Raw genomic sequence first — 26530 nt, forward strand, 5'->3', positions numbered from 1 at the left:
AAAGGTGTCTTGGATTTATTTGCCACCTTGCCACTTATTTGTAAAAACAAAAGCAGGATACAAAAATAAATAAATGCTATAAACTAAGATAACTTTAAAAGGACATGAATAAGAATTTATAAAACAGTATGAGAATGTGAGGCTATGGTAACATACCTTAACTGTAATACTTGCTGAAGCCCTGTTGGAATTAAGACCATTATATAACATAATTATATATAATTATATATATAATTATAACAAAGAAATAACAAAATAAAACACACAGTGTCTTTATTTAAAAGGAGAAAGAGGGGAAGAGGAGGGAGAAGGAAAAAAGGGGAGAAAAGGAAGAAAAGCTATACAGAATAATTCAGAATGACAGAGTTGGAAGGGACCTTGAGATCTTCTAGTTGAACTCCTTACCCAAGCAGGAAACCCTATACCATTCCAGAGAAGTTGCTATCTAATCTCTTCTTTAAAAACCTATCCACAACTTCTGAAAGCAAATCATTCCACTGATTAATTGTTCTGTCAGAAATTCCTCCTCAGTTCTATACTGGATCTCTGTGATAAGTTTACATCCCATACTTCTTGTCTTGCTCTAGAATAGGTTATCTCCTTCTTTGTGACAACCTTCAAAAGTATACAGCCTCTTAAAAGTAAATATCGAGTTATTAAAGGCTAGTTAAGGCTCTGCATAATATCACTTGGACAACTTATTTACTTTTAATCATAGCTCTGACACAAGATCAGGCTATATTGCTGGAAATTCCTGCCACCTAGTCAGCTAGCAAGAGACTACGGTAATTAGCCTCCAGCCTGCCCGGATATTGTGATATGTATGGGCAAATATACATTTCTCTAGATTTCTATATATAAAAAAGGCAACACAGTAACATATAATTCAATTTCAATCTTCTCCTCATCACAAAGAAAGAGCCACAGCTCTTTTAGTATATAATAGGACCTTCTCTCCAAGACAGAAGAAGGGAGGGCATTACAGCAAGCAAGGCTAAAATCTCTTCTGCTGTTTTGGGGACAGTTGTGTAATGTAGTGGCCCCCAACCTTTTGGGCACCAGGGACTGGTTCCATGGAGGGTGGGTTGTTTTTTTTTTGCAGACCGGTGGGGAGGCATAGCTTTGCACACTGCCTGGATCCCACACATGCAGATGGGCTTCGCTCACTTGTGCAACCTGGTACCTGGCAGGCCATGGATTGGTATTGGTCCACGGACCCCATGCATATATGTATTCACTGAATTATTATATGGTGGAGTTTGATTAAGATCATTTTTCAGGGCCATATCTCTGGCATGTTGCTTGAAAGATTATTTGGCCTGATCAATTCTCATTGGAACCAATACATCGGGCAGAAATCATAATGGCTTAGGACCGCCCACCCCATTGCCGGCATTGGGAAAAAAGCTGCAATACATTGTGCGACGTCACATGACGTCACGAGTTTGACAGGCCTGGCTTAGGTTTACACAAGAAGTTTGGAATTTGTCTTAAAAAGTCAAGAGAGTCTGACAACCTGAACTGAAACTTGAGCCAATAACTAGCATGTGCTTTTGGGCAGATTTAATTGGAACCATTCCAATTTCAGCTTAAAGAGCTGTGTAGAGAATACAATGATGAACCAAAACCAGGTTCCTTAAAAAGCTTCATTATACATTATACACTCCTGGACTAGAGGCTGAATGTGGGGCTTCTATGAGGTAATAGCCAAAAAAACAATTCCTAGGTAATTCCCACCTTTCTCTAGACATCTTTGCCGATGAACAGCTTCAATAGCGGGAGCTTTGAGGTAGTTAGTAGAGTATGGATCACTTCAACACCATTGGTTTTCTCTGCATGTTATGGTTTGGATAAGCCACCGAGGATAGTGAACTGCTAAACTGTATAACCTCTTCCTCCAACTTATTTTTTTTCAACACCAATAGAGCAAGCCACTTATATATAAAAAGATCAAACCCTATTACTCTTTAGCACTGATATTACCTAGATTGGTAATAAAACATCTGCAAGAAAACAACAAACTCAGCGAGCATCAAGAACCCCACAGTTCAACCCTGAATTACAAATATTCTTTTCTATTGGAATTACTATGTAGTAATGTAGAATTACTATGTAGGGCTGAGTTTTTCAAATCTATTTCCATAACAACCCCAACTTAAAGGGGTTCTGTCCCTTCTTCATTCTAGTGTGACTGATTTTTTTTTATCACCAGACCATTGCCTCTTGATCAGGGACTCCAGGATTTGTTTTAGCTGAAGTGGATAAACCTAGCAATAGCTGATAATGGAGAATCTCCATAGACATTTAGCTGATAATGGAACATTTGAAAAAAGGAACTGATTTTTTTTTCTGCAAAGCAGAAGAAACATTGACTGTTTCTTCTGTCTCTCTGCATAATCTGCATTTTGAACCATTTGATTACTTTTTCCAATTGTGGCCTTCATTTCATTAGTTCGAATAGCCAAAATTAAGCCTTTCTTTTTTTAAAAAATATTTTAGTTATAAGCCATTGCTAAATTTTATCTTTATCCACTTTCCCCTTGATCATTTGCAGAAATTGACCTTGTAATGTTTTTTCTTGATGGCATTTTGTTCTTGGTTTATTACATTGCTTTGATTTTCATGTTTTCTTTTCAGCTTATTCAGTAAGTTTTAAATTTTAATTTACATTAATTCTTGTTCTTGGCTGTCTTTTATGTAATCAGCCAGTGCATGCTTTTCTCTGAGTTTGTTTGAAGTAAATGTCTACTTCTATTTCTCGAGGGCAGGTATAATCTATCAATATCACTATGGAAATGTAAGCTTTCTGGGGTTTTTTGATCCAACTGTCCAATTCAGCTTGTGTCCAATTAATCATTCTAGCAGTATATCATATCACAGGTATGCCTCAGGTATTGGTGGCTTTCATGTTTCCACCATTTATGATTTTAGCACTTTTCTGATTCTTTGGATATGATTTACCAATCACATTTTTAACTTGCCCACGCTTGACGTTATTCAATGATAAAATGCCCAGATACTTGTAGGCTTCATCTTAATAGCTTCTAATGGTTTATCCATGCAAAATTTCAATTCCATTATGGTGATTTTATTCAAATTTATTTTTATTGTGGCACATTACTCTAGGCCAAAGTCTTACCATATTTGTCAATTGCTGTATTTCAATTTCTAATTTTTTATGAAGCATCAGATCATCCATATAAAGCAACAATGATATTTTATTACCATTTTTTGCTGTTTGATAACCAAGATTTATTTTCTTCAAAGTCACTGGGACTAGAATCATAGCAATGACAAATAATAAGAGCGATGTGTCAACTTAGATGATGCTTCTCCTAACATTGCTGTCCATATTTTTCATTTCCAACCATCCATTCTGGTTTTCCACTGCCTATGTTTTCTATAAACATTCCAATATATTTTTTGACACCTTATTACTATGGTTCTTCACACAGTCAGTCTCATTTTCAGACTGGATTTGGCATTTTTATCCACCTATAGAGTCCTTCTCAAGGACCTGGGATAGGCAGTTGCTATTATGGTGGGTTACAGTTATCTAGACAGCATACTAAAAAGCAGAGACATCACCCTGCCAACAAAAGTACATATAGTCAAGGCCATGGTTTTCCCAGTTGCAATGTAGGGCTGTGAAAGTTGGACCATAAGAAAAGCTGAGTGCCAAAGAATTGAGGCCTTTGAACTATGGTGCTGGAGAAGACTCCTGCGAGTCCCCTGGACTGCAAGGCGATCAAACCGGTCAGTCCTAGAGATCAACCCTGACTGCTCTTTAGAAGGCCAGATCTTGAAATTGAAACTCAAGTACTTTGGCCACCTAATGAGAAGGAAGGATTCACTGGAGAAGAGCCTAATGCTGGGAAAGATTGAGGGCAATAGAAGAAGGGGACGACAGAGAATGAGGTGGCTAGATGGAGTCACTGAAGCAGTAGGCATGAGCTTAAATGGACTCCAGAACATGGTAGAGGACAGGAAGGCCTGAAGGAACGTCCATGAGGTCGCGATGGGTCGGACATGACTTTGCAACTAACAACAAAAGTTAGCCAGATGTTTAGATTGGGTTTCACATTTATTCATTTATCAAATCCTTCTAAGGATCTGAGATTGGCAGATGTTGTTGTTTATGGTGTTAACAGTATCGCAGGGTGTAAGTTGTTCCAAGTAAAGCTGCATTTTGCAATTGACTGGTGGCAATTTTGTCAATAACTTTGTGGTTATTAATGTATTTTATCCTGTCTTTTTATACATAACTCATAACTTATTTTTCCCATAACAACCCACTGAAATAGGTTAAGGTGAGAAAAAGCAATAGGCCCAAAGTTGCTCAGCTGACTCACAAAAATTTTCTGTGATAAAGTTCTTGTATAATCGGAATGTTTTATCATAACTCTTGCAAGAGGTCAAATGAAAAAAAATATTTTAGTTTCTTTCCATACTAGCCAGTGTTTTATTTCAGGAAGATTAATATTAATTATGAATAAATCCAGCTTTGATAATTTCACTGCAGAATTTGCCTCAGCTATATCTTCAATCTAAAAAAAAATTAATAATGCTATATCCCACAATACTGTAGGCTTAAAGTCATATCCATTTGTACAGTCTACTTATAAAGAAATGATAGCCTCAAGGATTTTGAATTAAATTATAAAATGATTACCCAGTTCTTGATAAATCTTTGTAAAATTTCTATGTTGTTATGGTGACAAGACAGTATATATTTTACAATTACTACTGTTAATCAGACAGACCATAATGTTAAGTGAGTAATGTGGAATTAGAAATGTTTAGTGTATTTTATGTGTGTGTCCATATGTGTGCACATATGCAAACTTGAGTCAGTTTTTTACTCTTAGAAAATGTCTGGACTAATCCCTGCAATTCTCTTGTCAAGATTTCATTTGTTTGTCACTGCCTATTTCCAGCTGACAGAAAGTAACTGCCCAAGGTTACTCAACTGGCTTTGTACCTAAGGCAGGACTAGAACCAACACTTTCCTGGCTTCAAACCTTGTGCCTTAACCACTAAATCAGACTGGTTACAGTGTAGGCTGAAATTACTCCAATCTAAATTCGGGAAGTTAACAGGAAAATAATGGGCCAATTATTCCCAGAATTGGTATATTGGTTATAGCAACAGGGTTTAATACTAAATCGGGCAGTGCTTTCTAAGTCTACTATTTACAATGTTGGGTATCAGCATTCTTGAAACTATGCTAAATTAATGCAAAGCAATTTTTAGTACCGTACAAATAACTGTGTACAAAAACTTGTGAAAACACTGTTATGAAAGTTGGCATTTGCAAAGTCCCACATTTAAATCTAGCTGCTGTTATGGCTGTTCTCTCTTACGATGTTAGAAAATGTGACTCAAAAAAATCAGTAGATGAGGATCTAAACCCAAAGCCAAGAATAAACCTTACTATTATTACTTAACAATTACTAATGCTGAGAAATCTGCTTTCCACTCTTCCCTTTCTGTTCTGACATGTATAATGGGAAACAAGAATTCTGAGTGCTAATCAAAAATATACATAAAGATTGAGTTCGGATATAATGGTGCTTTCTCTTTATGAAAATGAGCCAGCTTTTGTCCACTGGAGTTCTGAGTTCTTCAAAAACATCTGCCATAGGTTTTAGTTAAGCAAAATTTATCATATCAAATCTAAAACTATGTCCAGACTCAATCACTGTTGGTTGCAACAAGCCAGTTTTATGGTTTGAAGTTGGAGTTTTTCAATTATCAGTATTTAAGATTAACCATTGTTTAATTCAAACACAGTGCTAATCATGGTACTGCTAAAATGGAAGTGAAAACACCTTGGTGTATTTCAATAATGTACTAAGCTTCCATACCAGTTTAATAAACATGCATACATTGCCATCTTCACCCCCTCATGTTTTTCCCTGAGCAGTGACAGAGTGAAGCGACTGAATTTTCAGTTTTCAAAACCCAGAATTTGAAAACCAAGTGGACTAAAGAAAAATGGAGTAAAGTCTATCACTTCGATATGGAATATAGAACACTGAATTTCTCTGGGGCCTATATTATGATAGAAAAGGCTACATAAAGCAACACAAGAGTTCAGAAGTATTTTTAAAACTTACAAGATGGAAAAAAAAAGTCAAACCATAAAGAGTAAGGCTACAGAGGTTTAATTAAATACTTACCATAACAATCAGATTGGAATTAAGAATCTTTTTTTCTCCTTTCGTATTCTGTCATTTCATAATTATGATGCCTGATAAGCTAAAAGATAATCATAAATACATGGAACATAAAAGATTAGCTGTCCTTATGAGTTTCTATTATTTCATTATAGAATACAACATTTAAAATACATTTATTTTATTTATAATGTTAGCATTTTCCTAAGTGCTTGAAAAAATGATAAGAATTCAAATGATAATTTTAATGTCCTTTCAAAGTCTACATTAGTTGCAAATTATTTAATCTTGCCAATTTTCAGCCTGGGGCTACGTTTATACACTATGTTAACCATAACAAGTTTGCAGTAAGCCAGAACAAAACTTATTATGCATAAACCAATAATGTCCCCAGCTAATTCACCAAATTTGTGTCTAAAATAATATTTGGAAACAATTCTAACAGTAGCTTCCTGTTTGGAAAGCTGCAGCAAGATAATTCATTTATTTCTATATTTTGAAGGAGAACTAGATCACACATTTCCAACCTATATGCATAATGCTTTTAACAGAGAGAAAGCACAGAGCTTCAGTCTTATCTAAGTTGTATGCAATATTCCCTAACATCGCAGTCGGTTTTGGCTATGGCTAGGGTGCCATAAGCACAACTAAATCCAGTTTTAAGTAAGCTTCTTCCACAGTTCTATGCAACCTAGGACATCTAATCTAGAGCCGATACACAGTACCATTTCCTGTTGATGACATTCTATCAAGTAGGAAATACATCTCATATAGCTCCTTGAAGTACGTTCATGCTCATATATAAGCGCAACTATGGAAAATGATCCATCTAAGTGGTCAATTGATCAAAACTCAGGAAAAGATGTAAAAATAATTAAAGGTTGCTTTACAAATATTAATTTCACACATATTCTTACCATAACCCATAATAGGAGTGTTGAAGAAAGACTTAGGCCAACTTTTATCCAGTTAGGATTTTTTGGATCTTCCCTTCCTATTTGGAATATTGACCGAGACAATGCTAAAATAAAGAAGTTTCAAAATACATTAGTTCTGAAATGAATGTAAAATGCCTTTAAAAAATAATTCTTCAGTCATAAATTAGGTATACATTTCTCAATTTAACCAAAAACAATTAAGTCACATTATGACTTGTTTTATTATTTGAGCCTCACATTGCGTTATTTGTGTCTCAGGTTATGTTTTTATAAGACAGACAAGATAGAAACAGGAATCAATTTTAGCTGAAGTGTCATAGTTGTGAATAAGTATGCAGTTATTGGATGAAATTAGAATTTTGTAAAAATCAATTCTTTTCATATATTGTATGGTTAGTTATATCAGAAGAAAAGTATCATCCAGTTTATTGTAAAGGACATTTAAACAGCATATTTATAATAAACAGGAAGAAGTAATGGCGTTTGAAATTTAAAATAATTTGCTTTTACACAAATCTGTACCCCATTTTTTTTACTTCCTTAAAGAAAATGATTTTTTTCTACACTCACGTTTAATCCCACGGGGAAAAATGCTTAAAGAGGTTCCAACGATAAGACCTTTTTCCCTTCCAACTAATCACTGCAGAGCACTAAATGAGGTATCTTACACAAAGTAACCCATCAGGCTTTCGATGGAAGAAAAGAGGAATGTAGCAACCGTGCAGTAAAGGGATATGCTCATCACTCTGATACAGAGATGCCACTGATGTACAAACACACTCAACCCGCTGCCCTAATTTGACCACACGGGGCACCGCAAATCGTTGTATGCACAGAGGCCTCAGCAAAATGGTCAAGAGAGAAAGGCAACTGCAGCTGAAGGTTATACATTCAGTCTAGTACGGCGCAACATTCACACATTCAGTCAACATGGGTAGGGCAATAGAACACTCAAGCAAATTGAATGTTTTCTTCTGAATAGCCAAGGTTCCGAAAAGAAAACAAGTCCCACCCGAGACCACACAACTCACTTGGAGTCACCTTGCTTGGAAACTGCAAAAACCGCTTCGCAGCCCGCAAGGTCGCCGCCATGTTATTTTTCCTCTCGAGAGAAGCGAGGAGACAAACGCACCAATCCAAGAGTAAGAGAGGCGGCTGCTAATAAGATATAAGGAAAGGATTTGGAGCGTCATCTATCGACAACTCGGCAGAACAACTCAGTCAGCTGTAATAGAAGCTCATCCCCACCGCAATGACATTCGTTTTTAATTAATGTCGGCTTTGGATGTTTGTTTGATATTATGTTCTGCTGTGTTTTTTATTTCGGGAACTAAAATATACACAACTGGTATTGTTCAAGCTTTTCTTGAAATCACTGCTGTGATAGCACTCTCCTAAATTCATCTGTTCTCCTAAATTCATCTATTCTCATAAATTAATCTGTTCTAAATTCATCTGTTAAAGTGGATTGTAGTAATCAGAATTACTGATTTTGAAGTGGTTTGTGGTAATCAGAAAATAATGTTATTCTAATCACATTGTTTTCATAATTAAAAGGTTGCACTAATTTTAAAAATTCATGTATATATATGAGAAAAACAATTGAACACCAAGCAGTATTCGTATTTTGTGTGTGTGTGTGTGTGTGTATGTGTGTGTGTGTGTGTATGAATAAATATGAAGTTTTCAAATCATAAATTTCTGAACGTATTACTGAGTACAGAACAGATATAAAATTGGACTTACATGATTTCTAATGAAATCGGAGCTGTCAGAGTTACAAGATTACAATCCTTGTCAGCATCAAGTGATTCCTCAGTTTGAAAAATGCTGATCATTTTGGAACCCATATACTGTTTCATAACTAGTAACGCTGGACTCCAATTTCAAACCTCAGAGGTTTCAGGAATGCTCTTACCCCCGGTTTTTCTAGTTTTTTTCGATTAATAATGTAAAACTGTTGTTAAGAAGTGGTAAAAAGACTCTGTAGGTATGAAGTTGATTGCATGCTTTCATATTGGAGATGAAAAGAAGCAGGAAATCTTACAATGTCAAGCTTGTTTTCCTAGCCAATTTTTAATTGGAATTTTGTGCTACAGATTCCTAAGTGACAACTATTGTCTTTTTAATTAACTAACATTCTAGATTCATAGCTATTGTGATAGTGGAGATCTGTAGCTTTAAGTGTAGAAAGACATTAAATGCCAGATATTAAAGACATGACAGGAGTCTATTTTTCCAATGTTTTTTGGGCTTCATACAGGCATCGTGTGGGCGATTGCGACGAATGGTTGTTTGCTCTGACCATCACTTATTTATAATACGGTTTGAATATTAGCTTTAAGTTGTAATACTCTCCAGGACAATTCCAGCAACCTCCATAGCTCCTATGATTTTAGTCCTTCGGTTTCCTTTTGTAAGAATGAGTCAAGCCTTATACATGTGTATAATTCTGAAATCTTGAAGGAATTCAACAGCGTTACGCGTTCACCAAGACATTTTCTCAGCCTCGGAGCTCAGTAAACGCGCAGGCGCAACACTTCCCCAAGACGCTGCGAGACCTTAAGATCTATCTTATTTCCCGACTTGCCCTGCTGCTGCCATTCAAGTCTATGGAGAAAAGACAGGAAGAAGAGGGGGAAAGGGGGTCATGACGCATGCGCGCAACTCCTGATGACCCGGCTGGGGAAGCCCACACTGGCGGCCATTTTGGCGGCGCCTCCTCTCTGTGGCCTGCTCAGTTACCACGTGAACCGGCCGCCGCCTGGGGCTTGCTGCGGAGCAGGGGTAACTGGGCACAGGCATCCCGGCGGCAAGGGAAGCCGCACAAAGTAGAAGGGGGAGTTGCCGTAGCAAACGACGGCAGTGCTGGTGGGAGCGACGCCCTGGCGTGGAGTCCCTCCTGAGAGGCGGCGGTAGAGGTGGTGATCAGACAGCGGTAGAAGGGAGCGGGTTTACCGGCCCGGTCGTAGCAAGAAGGGCGGAGGCGGCGGCGGCGGCGACAACAGTAGCAGAGACAATGCCGTCAGTGAGCCTCCCGCCGAAGGAAAATGCGCTCTTCAAGCGCATCCTGGTGAGTGAAAGAAGCCCTCATCTAAGCCTACCTACCCGCCCGGCGGAGTTTTCCATGAAAATGGGGCCCCAGGGGATGCTTAACAATCCCGGGTCAAAAACAATCTCTCCCGCTTTCGTTTGGTTTGAGCTCTGCTGACAAATGCAACTTGGACTTTTAAAGGATCTCTCGGCCATGTCAGCGTTTCTTGTTCCAGAACTGCCCGTAGAATGTGTTGGGCATGCTTTACTTCATCACGCCCCAGGGCCAGCTTAGAAGGGATTTGGTTGCTGAGAATGGCTATTTTCTGGTTTAAGTAATTGGCAAGCCTTTGGTGGGCGAAACAATAGGGAGAACAGAGCAAAAAAAAAAAAAAAAAAAGTTCAGTGAGAGGCAGGTTGTAAAAAATCTGAGTTTTGTGGTTCTTTTATTTAAAGGAGAGAATTAAAAGTCAAACCACTTTCTTACCTTTTCTTCGGTTTGATTGCTTTGAAAACAGCCTTTTAGTTATCAAAGGTTATTTCAAACATAAATCAACTGTTCTGTATGTGTTATCTTGTAGTATTGTTACATTGTGCTGATCTAAAATAAGTTGCCTAATGTGATATTAGTAAATTAAAATGATCTACAAAATTCATCAGTTTTATTTTTAAAAAATAGATGAAGTTAAATTATTTGAAATGCAACACTGTAAATCTAGCAATTAGTCAAATGGACAAATTGTTAAAGTTTGCTATTTTATCTACTTAAACTTAGATAGGTTTCTGTCTTGAACATTTGTATAATATATGCGATATTTTTCCAGAATTTTCAAATTGTTACTTAGTGGACAATGATTGTATAATGTTAAGCCAAAACAGAGATGTCACATTACACCATGTAACTCAATCCTGTGATAGATATCTAATGATCATCTATTTTTAAGAACATAAATATGTTCTTAGGAGGATGTTATACCCAAAATATTGCAGTCATTTAGAATATGACAACTATAAATTACAGAATGAGTAATTGGGTTGGACAGAAATGATGAGGCCATTAATGTCTTCTTATATCTAGTAACTCTTGTCTGGAACAATCTGTAGTAAAGGAATATTCAGAAAGAAAACCTGTATCATTCTCGAATAGGTTAAAAGTGGATATAATTACTAATATCTGCCCTATTCAACTATAGGGCAGATATTTAAGTTCAGTTGTGTAACTGGAAGATATCTAAATATGTACAGTGCCTATATTTCCTTAATGTTCAGGTTTTATATTTGTGGGATCAACAGTTTATTTGCATGAATGCTGTATAGTAGTCTCCAAGAAGATCTTTATATGATACATTATGGCAATATGAAATTGCTAAAATATTTTAGTTGCAGCCTCACATTTTACAAAAGTGGAATATTCGAATATAGAATTTAAAATGTGTACATGAATTAATGTAGGATTTTTTATGTATCCTTTTATTCTGTTTTGCCAAGTTTGTTTGGAGTAGATTACTTTGGAATGTTCATTGTGCCATTCAGGCTTTTTACATTGGGCCTTATTTATTTAGTTTTGGTAAACATAGGATTCTGTCATATGTATGATCTGTGTGCATAAATGAGTAGACAGAAGTCATCAATTACTTAGTATTATATCCCAATTGATATATTTGCCCACATAAGCCAGGATCATCAGGTTTAGAGCAAGTCATTTTAGATTATGAATGCTAGTTTGTTTGAATATAACACTAAAATATCCTTAAGTCTTTTTATTGACCAGAGAATATCTAGAGAAATTAAGTGGAATAAAATTTTGATATTCTGAGAAATCAGAATTCCTGACATATTTGAATGTAGCAATTTTGTTCAGGTGGAACCAATTCCAAACTGAATATTATCATAAGAAATACATAAATTCATAGTAAAAGTACTATAAGAGTAATTATAATATAGAAGTTGAAAGAATAGTTTTGGAACAGGCAGTTAGACTTAAGATAAGGAACTTGTTTTAGTGTTCTTTACTTGTCCCAACTTGATTTTCTATGTTTTAATGCTGTTTTGCAAATAAACAGGTATTTAAACTCTGTTTGTTAAGCATATGTAATAGATTCTTATTTTCCTGTGGAAAATGCTAAATATGTCTAATGACTTATCTGAATTTGTAGAACTTTTAACACTACTTTTTAAAATACAGAACTAAGATAGTTTTGTTCATTTTGACAACTAATCATGGTAGTGCTTTCTATGAAACCTGTATCAGTACAAAATGAATGAATGAAAGGCGTGTATCTTTACAGTTCTGTGAAGTAGAAAATGCTTTAGGTATTACATATGTGAAATAGCATACTTTAGGTACCGTATATGCCGGCGTACAAGGCGACCCGGTGTATAAGACGACCCCCGTCTTTATCGCCGAGCCACATTCCTAGAACGTCGTCTTATATGCCGGAAACTACCAGTATTTCCGGCGTATAAGACGACTTGGCGTATAAGACGACCCCCGTTTTTGGTGCCGATTTCAGCGCTCGCGGAAGTCGCCTTATACGCCGGCATATACGGTATATGTAGGAATAAGATCCATATTTTTTTCTCCACCTATTTGCATGTGTACAGGTAGTTCTTGACTTATGGCCATTCATTCAGTGACTTTTCAAAGTTACTGTAATGCTGAACTAAGGGAATTATGAGCCTTCCTCAAAGTTATAACCATTGTAGTACCCCTGCAGTCAGGTGATTACGATCTGGGACCTTGGCAACCTATCCTGGGTGCTTGACAACTGGTTGCCAAGCACCCATGATCATGTAAGCAACATTTGCAGTCTTCCCTGCAACCTTCCCCAGAAGGCCAGTGGGGAAGCCGGCAGAAAAGGTTGCAAGCCATTGCTGCCTGCCTACAAGACTCTCTGGGAGTTGGCTGGAAAAGCTCCATATTCAAATTCAAGCTTTGATATGGAGTATTTTCAGACAGCCCCTTGACTTGAGAAGATTCTCCTTCAGCACTGAGCTTTTTCATTCATCCCCAAAGATGAAAGAAAAGAGTGGCAGCTTAGATTTCTTAATGGATTTCTGCTTGGATTTCAGTGTGGAGCCTTTTTAGCCAACCCCCAGAGATAAGAGGAAGCCTTTCCACTAAGAAGGGCTGGCTGAAAACACTGGTGAAATCCAGGCATAATTTTCAGTCACAGAGGATTTTCAGCCGCAGAGTGGAAAGGTTTCAGCAGTTCTGAGGCCCTCACCCACCCTCCCTGATGTGGTTCTTTGCTTCCTTCCCCACCTGGCTGGCCTGGGGCTTGAACTGCAGCTTCCCCACTGACTTGATTTGGGAAACTCAGGAAGTTGCTTTGGCTAACAATCAAGGCATTCACTTAACACTAGCAACTGGAGTTACCTGGATTGCTGCCCTAAGCAAAGCAGTTGCACTTGATGACTGCATCTGGTAGCAACTGAAATTCTGGTTTCAATTTTGGCGTAAACTGAGAACTATCTGTTACATTTATCCACCTTCAGATATTTGAAAAGCTATTTGTGTATGTGTGCATATTCACACATGCTTATATATTCTTCAGTATGCATAATTATATTCAATCTTCACCTCATTTTCATTATACATATTGTGTATAATAAATGCATTACTTTTGAGATATATATCTTTTTGGTATAATAGATAATAAATGTTATATATTATATAACATAGAATAGAATCTGGTTAGATTTCTGATGCAGGGTTTTCTCCAACTGGATAAAAACAAAAGAATTCTAAACTGTAGAAACTCTAGCATTAAGTAAAGTTCATCAATAGGAAAGACTATAGTCCTATGTTTATTCATTTTACTTTCAATACATCTTTCAGTTTTCAAGTATGGGTAACCCTTGTTTAGGGAGTACACTTGGAACTGGCTACTCAGTCATTAAGCAAAGCAGTCACTAAGTGAAACCACAAAAGTGCTTATGATCTTACTTCAGCTTTTCCTCTACAGACCTGCAGAGGTTATAAATGGTTGCTCACAAGCTTATTTTTTCATCTGTATTATAACTGTAATGGTGACTAAACAAGATAGTTGCTAAACAAGGACTACCTGTATGAATGAAATCTCTTGTGTAGTCTTTGCTGCTCTCTAAGCTTAGTTGTTTTCTTGCAGACATTCATCATCCAACTAGGTAACATCTTCAGTGCTAGTTAGTGAGGTTTGGTTTTTATATATAGTGGCTTGCCTTGTCAGTGGCATCTGGATACTTTGTCATCTTCTCTGATTCTCTGTCTTCTGGTTTATTATACCCTGATATTGCCACATCTATTATTCACCCTTTCTTCTTTTCAACCAGAGTTATATCTGGTGTGTTATGAGACAAGACTTTATTGATTTGTATTCAGATGTCCCACGATACATTAACCTCCTCAGGTTCTATTATTATTTTTCAGCTGTATATTCCCACTAATATTTCATTACTTGCAAAGATGTGAATCATTTTGGCAACAGTGTTATGTCATTTATTGTAAGTTTATGCAATTTTCTTATATGAGTTGTGTGTATGATCTACAATATTTTTAATGTTCCAGATGTTAACCTTTGCCATGTTTACCTACTGATTCTTACCCTCAATCTTTTCTAAAAATTGACCATATAATGCTTTCCTTTGCTGGCATTCTGTTCATGTTTTTATTACATTATTATGATATTAATATTTTGTTTTAACTTTCATCAATGCTTGTTCTTGATTGTATTTTACTTAATCAGCCAACGTAAGTGTTTCTTCAGCTGTTTGACTCTATCTCCATTTCTATGGGGCAGGAATAATCTGTCAGTATCGTTACAGGAATGTAATGTATAAGTGAATAGTGGAGTCCTTCCCAAGAACCTGGGATAAGCTAATAAATAGTGTTAGAATTATTATTGCAGGATATAAGCTATTGCAAATAAAATTGCTTTTCACAGTTTGCTGATGGTAATTTAGTCACCAAAAGAGTGACAAATGGTGTCCAGATATTTTGGGATTGCACTCCAGGTGCCTATTATTGGTACTATCTTGATTTTCTTTTGCCATACTCATTCCTTTTGCTGTTTGCAGGTCTTTGTATTTGTGATTTTCTCCACTCTCTTCTATTCTGCTATCTTCAGGTACTGCATATCCACTATCCAGACATTTTGTCTTTCTTATCAACAATTGTTAAGTCTGGGGAAAGTCGTAGGTGCTCCTCATTTTGAGTTCTAAAGTTCCAGAGCACTTTACTTCTTCATTTTCTATTATTTTGTGGTCCCACCAATTGTTGCTTGCAGGCAAATAGTATTACTTGAAGATATTCCAATGCTCCATTGTCTCTACTTTGTCATGCCATTTGTGTGCGATCTTGCAGTAGCTAAGTAGGTGGTCCACTGTTTCTTCAGCTTCTTTGCTGTCACTGTGTTTGCTGTTTGTTGCTATCTTCTAAATACTGATTTTGTACACATTTGTTCTTAAGGTTTGGTCTTGTGCAGACAGAATTAGCCCCATTTATATATTATATTTTGGTCTCCTGGTATGGTTCAGTAAATCCTACCAATTATTTTGCTACCCTCTGTATCAAAAAGATAAGTGTTATTGACCTGTAATTTGGACTGGACTGAAAATGCTTGAATGAACTTAAGTTTAGTTGCTACATCAGGGAAATGGTTGTCTTTAATATTTCTTGATCATAGGAAACATAAATGGAAATGATATAGTATTGATTTGCATACATTTAACTGTTAAATAATTACATTTTGTAAAATTACTATAAAGTTAATTTTGAAACCACCATGTTCAGCTCAGAGGTATTAAATATTGTATAGTAAAACCATAACTATTTGCAATTACAATTTTGGAACTTAATAGATTTTATAATATCTCAATCCAAAGTCACATTTCCATACATTCGAAAAATTAATATGTAAATTAATATTCTGTACTTAAATAAGTATTTATCAGAATTGCTGTAATGAATGTTGGGATTTTTTTCTTGTTTTGAACATAAACTGCTTTTGACACAAAAGTGTGATGCTGCAGTTTGTGTGAAGAGTTCATTTTCCTCTTTCAGGGTGAAACTTTATGATTTTTATTTATTTTGGTTTTAATACTGGGAATTAAAAAATAAAGGTGTGCACTTGGAATGTTCAACATGTAAGTGCTCTAGAGCAATGGTGTCCAGGGTGGGATGTGCATACGATAGAGCTCTGCAACATGATCGATTGAGGTGTGAGAAGACAATATTAGAATGGCCATTTATATTTATTTTTTATCTTAAAAAATAAATAAATTGGCATATTTAATATACAAAACAAGTATTTTGGGGATAGGTACATATTGGCATCATAGTTCATTTTACAATTTATAGCATGATAAATTATACCTATGCAATATGTATATTGTATATTGGGTTGGATGTGGTCATATGACATTGCACTTTGCAGCCGCATTGCTTATTGATGGAAATTCTAGTTCCAATTTCCACTGTAACCCAAGAACTATTCTATCGTTACTTTGGTGTAATAGCAAAGGATCATTAAATAAGATCGTATAAACTTGACATTTGGAATATTCAGAAGGTGCTTTCTGGAAGATATACAAAAGAGTTAAAAAAAACTAAGCATCTAAACCAGGGGTGTCAAACTGGCGGCCCATGGGCTGGACGCGTTAAAATGAAACTGCACCCACCCCATTGCCAGCAATGGGGGAAAAGTTCCAATACATCGCACAATGTCACGTGACGTCACAAGTTTGACATGTCTGATCTAAACAATTTAAGTTGGGCTTTAAAACATATTCAGATGATGGTCTTTAGACTATGTTATCAATTATTCCCTGTTGGAATACTTTTCAGAAATACTGTTATCTTCTTATAATGCACAAATCAATGTGATTTTTAATATTTAAATATCAGTGTCTTACAGTGAAAATATCTGTAGAATAGATAAGACTCATCAAAACCCAGTAGTTTGGCTTTAGATCCCCCTTAGATCTATAGGAATATTATTGTCATACTTTTAAAAACTAAATTGATAGCATAATGCATTCAGAGAAAAGTTAGTTGATAAGAACTTAAATCATACACTTCTTCTCCGATGCATGGCAGATATTTTATAAACAGCCATCTGATTGTACCATATGGGTCTTGACTTACTTCTGAATACAGATATTAATTTATATGCTTCCATTTTTTAAAGTTGGCCCTTAATGACTTTGAAAACTAAGAGGTCCTTCTGTTAACAGAATAAAATTTGATGCATAAATAAAATAAAAATTGAAATTATATTGGGGCAAATTTATCTGTGTTCTTATTAACTTTTTTATTACCTATATAGTAAAGCAAATTTATAAACTTCATAAAGATAATCCCTCTGTGGCACTTTACTTCTTATATGGCTTGTCAGTTGTTTACCTGTTTTGTTTTTCCATCTTGAGTGTACTATATATTTAAAAATATGCTATTATTATTCCAGCTTAGCAGGATACTTTAGGGCACACCCTTCAAGAATCATTGATAGAATCATGGTGTAGTGGTGTAGTTAAAAGAATTTTGAAATCTATTAACCTAATTCAGGTTTTTGCTGTTCTGGCATTTCAAGTTCAGTGATGGGCTATATGCATTGATGGATATAAACATGGAAGAAACATAAGGAAAAATCAGTACATTATTTTTCCTCCATTGGGCATACGTAATATTAACCAAATTTATTTAAATTGTGAAGCTAATTATTCCTCAGGACTGTTAATTATTTACATAATTATCAGGAATATCTCATTTAATTTTAATAAAGTATGTTCTTGTCTGATATTTTCACTCAGTTGTACCTTTTTCATATAAACAGTTGCAGAAATCTCTTAGTGTAGAAAGAATTGATTTATGAACTTGGCAATGATTAATCTCTTCCCACCTCATTCCAAAGTTTAAACTAAAACATATATAAGCCACCCCACTACTAATTAGGTTATTCTAGATTTTCAAGAAAATAAAAGGCAGAATTTTTTAAAATAAACTAACATTTTGATTAATTTTGTTAACAAATAATTGCATTTAAAGAATTTTTATGGTTTCCAGGAAATGACACTTTTGTTCTTATTATTTATTACTGTGTTCGTGATCACTGGTTTACTGAAATTAAATTCCATATTTTCTGACATTTCTTATATTTCTGCATATTAGGAAATTTGGATTGGAAATAATAGCTAGATATGTTTAGGAACATTGATAGCTTTACATGTTTTTTATATTTGTAATATGATGAATTTATAGTGTTTGTACTTCTGTCTCCTTACAGAGGTGCTATGAACACAAACAGTACAGGAACGGTCTGAAATTTTGCAAACAAATACTTTCTAATCCAAAGTTTGCAGAACATGGGGGTAAGTTTTTCAGATTTCTGCATGATGCTTAGCGTTGTTGCTGAATTAGATTCTGAAACTGATATAATATTGCTAGTATGTTTTATCCTGAAAGTTCAGCAATCATAAACAATATTTTAATATACCTATATTATCGCTGAATTTAAACACTTAATAAAAAGAATGTAGCCATATTCACCACCACCAAAATTATGCCACCTATCAACACCTACCTAAATATAAATGACTTAGATTAATTTTAAAAGCTTCTCTGATTTTGAGAAGGACAAAAAGCAGTGGGTTACTTTTAAGTTTATAAATTCCAGACATGCAGCTGTGCTAGAGAAGATAATGTTACAAATAAAAGTATGATTTTTTTATTTTAAATAATCTTGTAGGTTTACTAACAATAACCTAGTTTTAATTCATCTTGTATTTATTTTCATTGTCAAGTCCTGCATATGGGACAAATGTCTGCTACTTTTATGTGTAGTTTCATCTTGCAAAATCAAACTATTCTAGATTTTCTGAGGAACATTTTTGATTGGGCCATGGAGAATCAATGTACTTGTTCATGCACTGATTTCCTAAAGCCAATTGATTTCAGCATTTCATTATTTACAAAGGATAAATCATTCAATAATATACTTTTTCTTCCCTGATTCACCTTTCCTTTTGGAAAAAAGAAAACTTGAAAAACAAATCACAAATAGGTTCTATGATAAGATATTTGACCCACAGGCCCTGCACATACAAATATGTTAAATTCCATTCATAATAGCAGGTCAGGTGTAAAAGAGAAAATATAATATAGATTTGTGGTATACTTTTATAAAATATGATATTTATTGTATACTCTTACTTTGATAACAATAAATTTAGTTGATCATACCTGTGATTTAATGAATATACATCATTTAAGTTAAGTGCCCTTTTTGGAATCTTAAGTAGGTCTGTTTAAAAAATAATTTATTTCAACAAGTTGAAAACATTTTCTAGAGAACAAAATTTTATTTTGGAGCTAAGGAAACAACGTTTCTTATTTCCTACTTACATATTGAATAGATATTTAACAAATAGCTTGAAATTTAGAATCTGCTGATAGTGATTTCTAAATAGAAAGTGTATTTATCATTTATATTTATATTTATGTTTTTGTTTTAGAAACCTTGGCTATGAAAGGACTGACATTAAACTGCTTAGGTAAAAAAGAGGAAGCATATGAACTGGTTCGAAGGGGGTTAAGAAATGATTTGAAGAGTCATGTCTGTATCCTTTTCAAGTTATGGATTAAATTTGTAAAAGTAAATATGCAAATATGACTGCTACCTAACTATTCTTTTTACACTGAAGAATTAAAATATTGTATTCTTGTAAAAAAGCAAAAGTGATTGTTAGGTGGAGAAGTGCTGCTACAGTGAGGGAAAAAATTATTTGATCCCCTGCAGATTTTGTATGTTTGCCCACTGACAAAGAAACGATCAGTCTATAATTGTAATGGTAGGTTTATTTTAACAGTGAGAAACAGAATAACAACAAAAAAGTTATAAATTGATTTGCATTTTAATGAATGAAATAAGTATTTGACCCCTTCACAAAACATGACTTAGTACTTGGTGGCAAAACCCTTGTTGGCAATCACAGAGGTCAGACATTTCTTGTAGTTGGCCACCAGGTTTGCACACATCCTCTTTGCAGATCCTCTCCAAGTCATTAAGGTTTCAAGGCTGAAGTTTGGCAGCTCGAACCTTTAGCTTCCACAGATTTTCTATGGGATTAAGGTCTGGAAACTGGCTAGGCCCTCCAGGATCTTAATGTGCTGCTTTTTGAGCCACTCCTTTGTTACCTTGGCCATGTGTTTTGGGTCATTATCATGCTGAAATACCCATCCACAGCCCATTTTCAATGCCCTGGCTGAGGGAAGGAGGTTCTCACCCAAGATTTGACGGTTCATGGCCCCGTCCATCATCCCTTTGATCTGGTGAAGTTGTCCTGCCCCCTTAGCAGAAATGTTTCCACCTCCATGTTTGATGGTGGGGATGATGTTATATTATAATAATGATGTGGTGGTGGTGGTGATGTTGGAAGGGACCTTAGAGGTCATCTAGTCCAACCCCCTGCTCAGGCAGGAAACCCTATACAATTTCAGACAAATGGCTGTCCAGTCTCTTAAAAACTTTTAGTGTTGGAGCACTCACAGCTTCTGGAGGCAGGTTGTTCCATTGATTAATTGTTCTAACTGTCAGAAAATTTCTCCTTAGTTCTAGGTTGCTTCTCTCTTTGGTTAGTTTCCATCCGTTGTTTCTTGTCCTGCCTTGGGAGTCATAGGCAGCATTACTCCTCCTCCAAACACAGCAAGTTGAGTTGATGCCAAAGAGCTCAATTTTGGTCTCAGCTGACCACAACACTTTCATCCAGTTCTCCTCTGAATCATTCAGAGGTTCATTGTCAAACTTCAGACGGGCTTGTACATGTGCTTTCTTGAGGAGGGGGTTCTTGCAGGTGCTGCAGGATTTCAGTCCTTCATGGCATAGTGTGTTACCAACTGTTTTCTTGGTGACTATAGTCCCAGCTGCCTTGAGATCATTGACAAGATCCTCCCATGTAGTTCTGGGCCGATTCCTCACCGTTCTCGTGATCATTGAAACTCCACAAAGTAAGATCTTGCAGGGAGCCCCAGACTGAGGGAGATTAACAGTTATTTTGTGTTTCTTCCATTTGCGAATAATCACACCAACGTCACCTTCTCACTAAACTGCTTGGCGATAGTTTTGTAGCCCATTCCAGCCTTGTGTAGGTCTACAATCTTGTCCCTGACATCCTGACAGCTCTTTGGTCTTGGCCATAGTGGAGAGTTTGGAATCTGATTGATTGCTTGCTTCTGTAGACAGGTGTCTTTTATACAGGTAACAAGCTGAGATTAAGAGCAGTCCCTTTAAGAGAGTGCTCCTAAACTCAGCTCATTACCTATATAAAAGACACCTGGGAGCCAGAAATCTTGCTGATTGATAGGGGATCAAATACTTATTTCACTAATTAAAATGCAAATCAATTTATAACTTTTTTGAAATGCATTTTCTGATTTTTTGTTGTTATTCTGTCTCTCACTGTTAAAATAAACCTACCATTAAAATTATAGACTAATCATTTCGTTGTCAGTGGGCAAAGGTATAAAATCAGCAGGGGATGAAATATTTTTCCCCCTCACTGTAGATCACAGTGAAGATGACCATAACATTATTATAAATGGGAAAGCAAGCAAGTGGAGAGATCATAATCTTAGTGCTATCTTGTTCTGGACAATTAACTTCCTTTGAATGCCCCATTTTACAACCTTTTGGCCACAGTTATTAAGTGAATCTGGCTTTCCCCATTGACTTTGTTTATCGTAAACCCCTTGGGAAGGTTGTAAATTGAAATCTTGTGACCCTGGGACATTGCTACCATTGTAAACACATGCCAGTTGCCAAGCTCCAAAAATTTTGATCGCAGGACTACTAAGGTGCTGTAGCTGTTATATATGCAAGTTCCAGCTGTAAATCACTATTTTCAGCACCATCATAACTTTGAGCAGTCATTGTCATAATTTGAGGACTACCTGTACTTTTTCCTTCAAGGGGAAAAAACCCTCAATCAATTTTTCTATTCTCGATTATATGTTATGGATATAGAGTTAGTTCGCACAGACACAGTTTAAAAGGTACAGAAAAGATGTGTTAAAAAGTAAATTCATGTGCTGGTGAATTTGAAGACCAGACATGTCTTTGGCTATATATGTTCTACAAATAGAAATATTCTCCAGCACTGGAGATGGAGAATCCACCAATGGGTTTAGATCAGTGGTTCTCAGCCTGTGGGTCGAGACCCCATTTGGGGTCGAACGACCATTTCACGGGGGTCGCCAAACAACGCAGTCCACCATTTTTTCCCCCTTTTCCTTAGCTGTGCTACTCCCTTTTATTCTATTGGCTTTTGAAACCAATAGAATAGACTCTCTTGAATAGAGTCTAATTCTGTTGGCTTTCAAAAGCCAATAGGAATTGTCCAGGCTGTCACTGCCCTGCTGAGCCCACCAAAAGTCCCATTCTGTCCCTCAGGGACAGTAGGCTTTGGTATGTCCCATTGGTGGATTCTCCATCTCCAGTGCTGGAGAAGGGGCATTGTCTTACCTGAACGCCTTTTCTCAGCATGGAGATGAAGAATCCACACCTACCCTTGTAGGTCATCTAGGCCTAGGGTTAATTAGTTTTGTGAGCCACAACGTCTTGCTGTCAGTCAATGGCTTCGCTCGCGTCAAGACTGGGATCTCTATGGTCCAGGACGGGCGTGGCAACTTTGGCTGACTTGATCTGATTGGGCAGGAATACAGTCTAAACCTATTGGTGGATTCTCCATCTCCGTGCTGAGAAAAGGCGTTCAGGTAAGACAACACCCCTTCTAAATGATGTTGAAGAAGTATCTGGTAATAATTCCTGTTTAAAATATAAGGCATCTTTCCTGAATTTTCCACAGAACATTTACCCTTCCTAAACAATTGTAGCATCCCACATATTATTGCTATTTGAGACAGCTTAGTGGCCTCTCCATTGACTTTGTGGGAAGCTAATAGTGAAGATTGCAAGTGGCGATCCCTTTGATACTGAACACCATAGGATGCTGCAAATGTTATAATTGCGAGCAAGTAGCCAATTGCTTGAATACCAACCACATGATTGTGAAAATGCTGAGATAACCGCAGTTATTAGGAACTGTCGTAAGTCTCTCAGTGCTGTTGTGTAACTTCGAACTGTCACTGAACGAGTGGTTGTTTAACTAGAACTACCTGTAATCTATAGTTAATAAATAAATAAACAGTTAATCTACTTAACTGTTTACATTTACTGGTGGCTTAAATAAATACAAATTGATATATTGATAAAATTTTATTCATAATTATATTGAAATTACATCAGTATAGTATAGTATAGTATTTTGTGGTATACTAACTTATTACTAGATAAAACTTTTTGCAATTTAAATACAGTCGCAGGATCTTTTTTAAATTGTACCCATTTAGATTGCATAGATTCAAGACAAACACAAAAATGCTGGAACCTGGATAGGTTGTTTATATCTCACTATAAGGATTATGAGAGGTTTTATTTTGTAAGAAGAAATATATAAAAATAATATGTCAGTATTTCCTATGTTCTATTGCTATCTCTATACCATTACTGTGATAATTATTGTTACAGTACACTACTACACTTCAATTGGTGTTACTATCAAAATGTTTCTACTATATTCTATATAATTGCTATTCCATTATTATTACTATAACCTATTACTCTATAATGTATTATTATTATGCTATGCTCTATACTACTACTGTTATGCATCAACATTTGCTGGTGGCTGCAGAGCTCCAAAATATGCATCTCCTCTATTGTCCTCCTGCCCCCCCCCCATAACGATTGCATCTTTATTGGCAACGTTGCTGTACTGATCAGAAGAGGGTTTAGTATCAAATGGGAGGGGAAGAAAGTAGCACAGGTGCCTGCTATTTTGCTAAGCAGATGGCTTTTCCACAGAGACATGTTTTTTTACGTTGTGTTTTGTTTTTTCTGGAAATGAGTTCAGTCACATCTGTTGTAATTTCTTCAAAATGTAAGTCCTTAACGGAGTATCCAGGCTGGCATGTCTATGGTCTTCTTCAGAGATCAGACAAGAAGTATGATGAAGCCATCAAATGTTACAGAAATGCACTGAAATGGGATAAGGACAATCTCCAAATCTTGAGGGACCTTTCATTGCTACAAATTCAAATGAGAGATCTAGAAGGTTACAGGGTGAGTGAAGAGTAAACCTCAAGAACGTTTTATAGGTTTCATAACAAATGGCTTTTCTTATTTATTTACCTACTCATCCAGCAATCATATTTACAGTCAACCATCTCACAGAATTGTGACTACATTATTTAAATAAGATGCAAGGAAATTTTTGATAGAATTCTTGTTCAGTGGGACAATGAACAAGCATCCAACATGAGATTTTATGTATAATTTAGCATCTGCATCTACTTCTCCATAAAATGAGGATATGTTCTGATTCCAGAGAGCAATATATGTAGTTCTTTTTTAACAACTGGTTGCTTAATGACCTTCAAAGTTACAATGAACTTCAAAAAAGTTACTTACTATCCATTCTCAAAGTTATAATTGCTATGCAAGCGCATACACATACACACTATGTAGTCACTGGCTCATATTTATGAATGGTTGTAGCATCCTGCAAGTGCAATTTGTGACATTTTTTGACATTTTCCAGTAGAAAAGAACAAAAAAAACCCCACTCATTGTAGGGTGTTTTTCATTCAGGTCACATGATGACCCACTTAACAGTTGCAATGACTTAAGACCAAAATTCTAAGCTCAGTTGTGATCGTAAATCAAGAAATACTTGCACAGGTAGTCCTCAGTCTATACTATTATTTCAGCAGCTGTTCAAAATTACGATGATGGTGAAAGAATTGTAGCTATTATTGGTCTTTGGAGTTTTGGCTGTCCCAGCATTCAGCAGTCACATGATTGTGATCTGGATGTTTGACAACTGGTTTACATTAACAACAGTTGCAGCACCCTTTAATCATGTGATTGGCATTTGCAACCTTCCCTTCTTCAGAAAATCAATGGGAGGCTGGCAGGAAAAGTTGCAAGTCATTGGAATAAATCTCCTCCACCACGCACCCTGCCCGTGTTCCTCTGCACTCAGCCAGCCACTCATGTACCCCATGCCTCTCTCACATCCTTTTCTGGCCCATGCCTTTTGCATATCCTCTTGTACTCCCCCCAGTCTCCCATGCACTTCCACACACTATCCCTGACCCTCCCCTGCACCCACATTTCTCCCCCCCCCCCAGCAGCAGCCACCTACCTGCCTGTTATCCACCTGGGAATTGCATTTCCTGCCAGTTTTCGCACTGACGTTGTGGGAGGCTAAGAGGAAGTTATTTCTCTTTACAACCATGGAATTCAATTAATGATGATAACCGAATTGCCATCACTAAGTGATGCAGTCACTCTTCATGACCTATTGCTTAGCAATAGGAATTCCATTCCCAATTGCCATTGAAATTAAAAAATCACCTTTAATCGTTTTAGAGACTGTATATGCCTTAATTATCTTTCACAGGCAAATGGGGATCTCATTTTATCCCCAAATCAAAGAATAGGTTTCTAGCTATAAAGTGATCCTCTTCCCAGATCTACAAAGATTTCCACATACAAAATCATACATATTCATTAGCAGTTGGATAACCCTATCCTATTACAGCAATAGATATGTAATTTTGCTTTCAAATATCTTGTACTTCTGTCACAAAAATAAAAGTACAACATGTAAGAAGGCTTCATTCTCTTCTCTTGTCTCTTTGTAATTCTAAATTTTCAGTTGACTAACTTTTGTTTTATCTCAGTCATATTCAGCTGTTTTCCACATCACAAAATGAGGATGCAAAAGGCTCTCTGCCTTGTTAAAAAAATAAATCAAAATTTTATCCACTTTCTGACATAAAATATTGAAACATAATTAGTAAAGTTAAAAGATATTTATTTTTTTACTTGATATAACTTGTTAAATAAAAGCAGTATGGATTTCTGCTAGATATTGTAGAATTCAGTACAGAAGGCTAAAATATGAATTTGGTATTTATTATTATTTTTAAACAGGAAACCAGGTATCAGTTACTTCAGCTTAGACCTGCACAGAGAGCATCATGGATTGGTTACGCTATAGCTTATCATCTGCTGGAAGACTACGAAATGGCAGCAAAGATTTTGGAGGAATTTAGGAAGACCCAGCAGGTATTACATAGGTTTATATGTAAGTCAACGAGTTGTTGATGAAAACTGTAAATTTATTATTTTATATTTACAGAAGTTTGTATATTTCCAAGTACTGTAGGCAACTTAAAATAAAATGAAAAGTTGGATATAACTTTAGGCTGTATTAATACATCTGCATATCTGCAGAAAGTGAAGGGTGATGTCAGATGCTTTTACTTTACCAGTTCCC

At 36.0% G+C, this 26530-nt stretch overlaps 1 protein-coding gene across 1 annotated transcript in view; it reads left to right on the forward strand.

Annotated features, from left to right (window-relative positions):
• Positions 1-9806: 9806 nt before the first annotated feature.
• The window catches only part of NAA15 (N-alpha-acetyltransferase 15, NatA auxiliary subunit), a 40724-nt gene continuing 24000 nt past the window's right edge, over positions 9807-26530 (forward strand). Inside the window, exons 1-5 of the mRNA XM_039344403.1 lie at positions 9807-10190; positions 18415-18499; positions 19643-19747; positions 24149-24306; positions 26185-26319. Of these exons, the coding sequence (XP_039200337.1) occupies positions 10137-10190; positions 18415-18499; positions 19643-19747; positions 24149-24306; positions 26185-26319 (537 nt within the window). The 5' untranslated portion in view covers positions 9807-10136. The remainder of the gene's footprint in view (positions 10191-18414; positions 18500-19642; positions 19748-24148; positions 24307-26184; positions 26320-26530) is intronic.

This window comes from Crotalus tigris, unplaced genomic scaffold (genome assembly GCF_016545835.1).
Source record: "Crotalus tigris isolate CLP2741 ecotype Arizona unplaced genomic scaffold, ASM1654583v1 scf7180000017903.3850313, whole genome shotgun sequence".
Taxonomy (NCBI): Eukaryota; Metazoa; Chordata; class Lepidosauria; order Squamata; family Viperidae; genus Crotalus; species Crotalus tigris.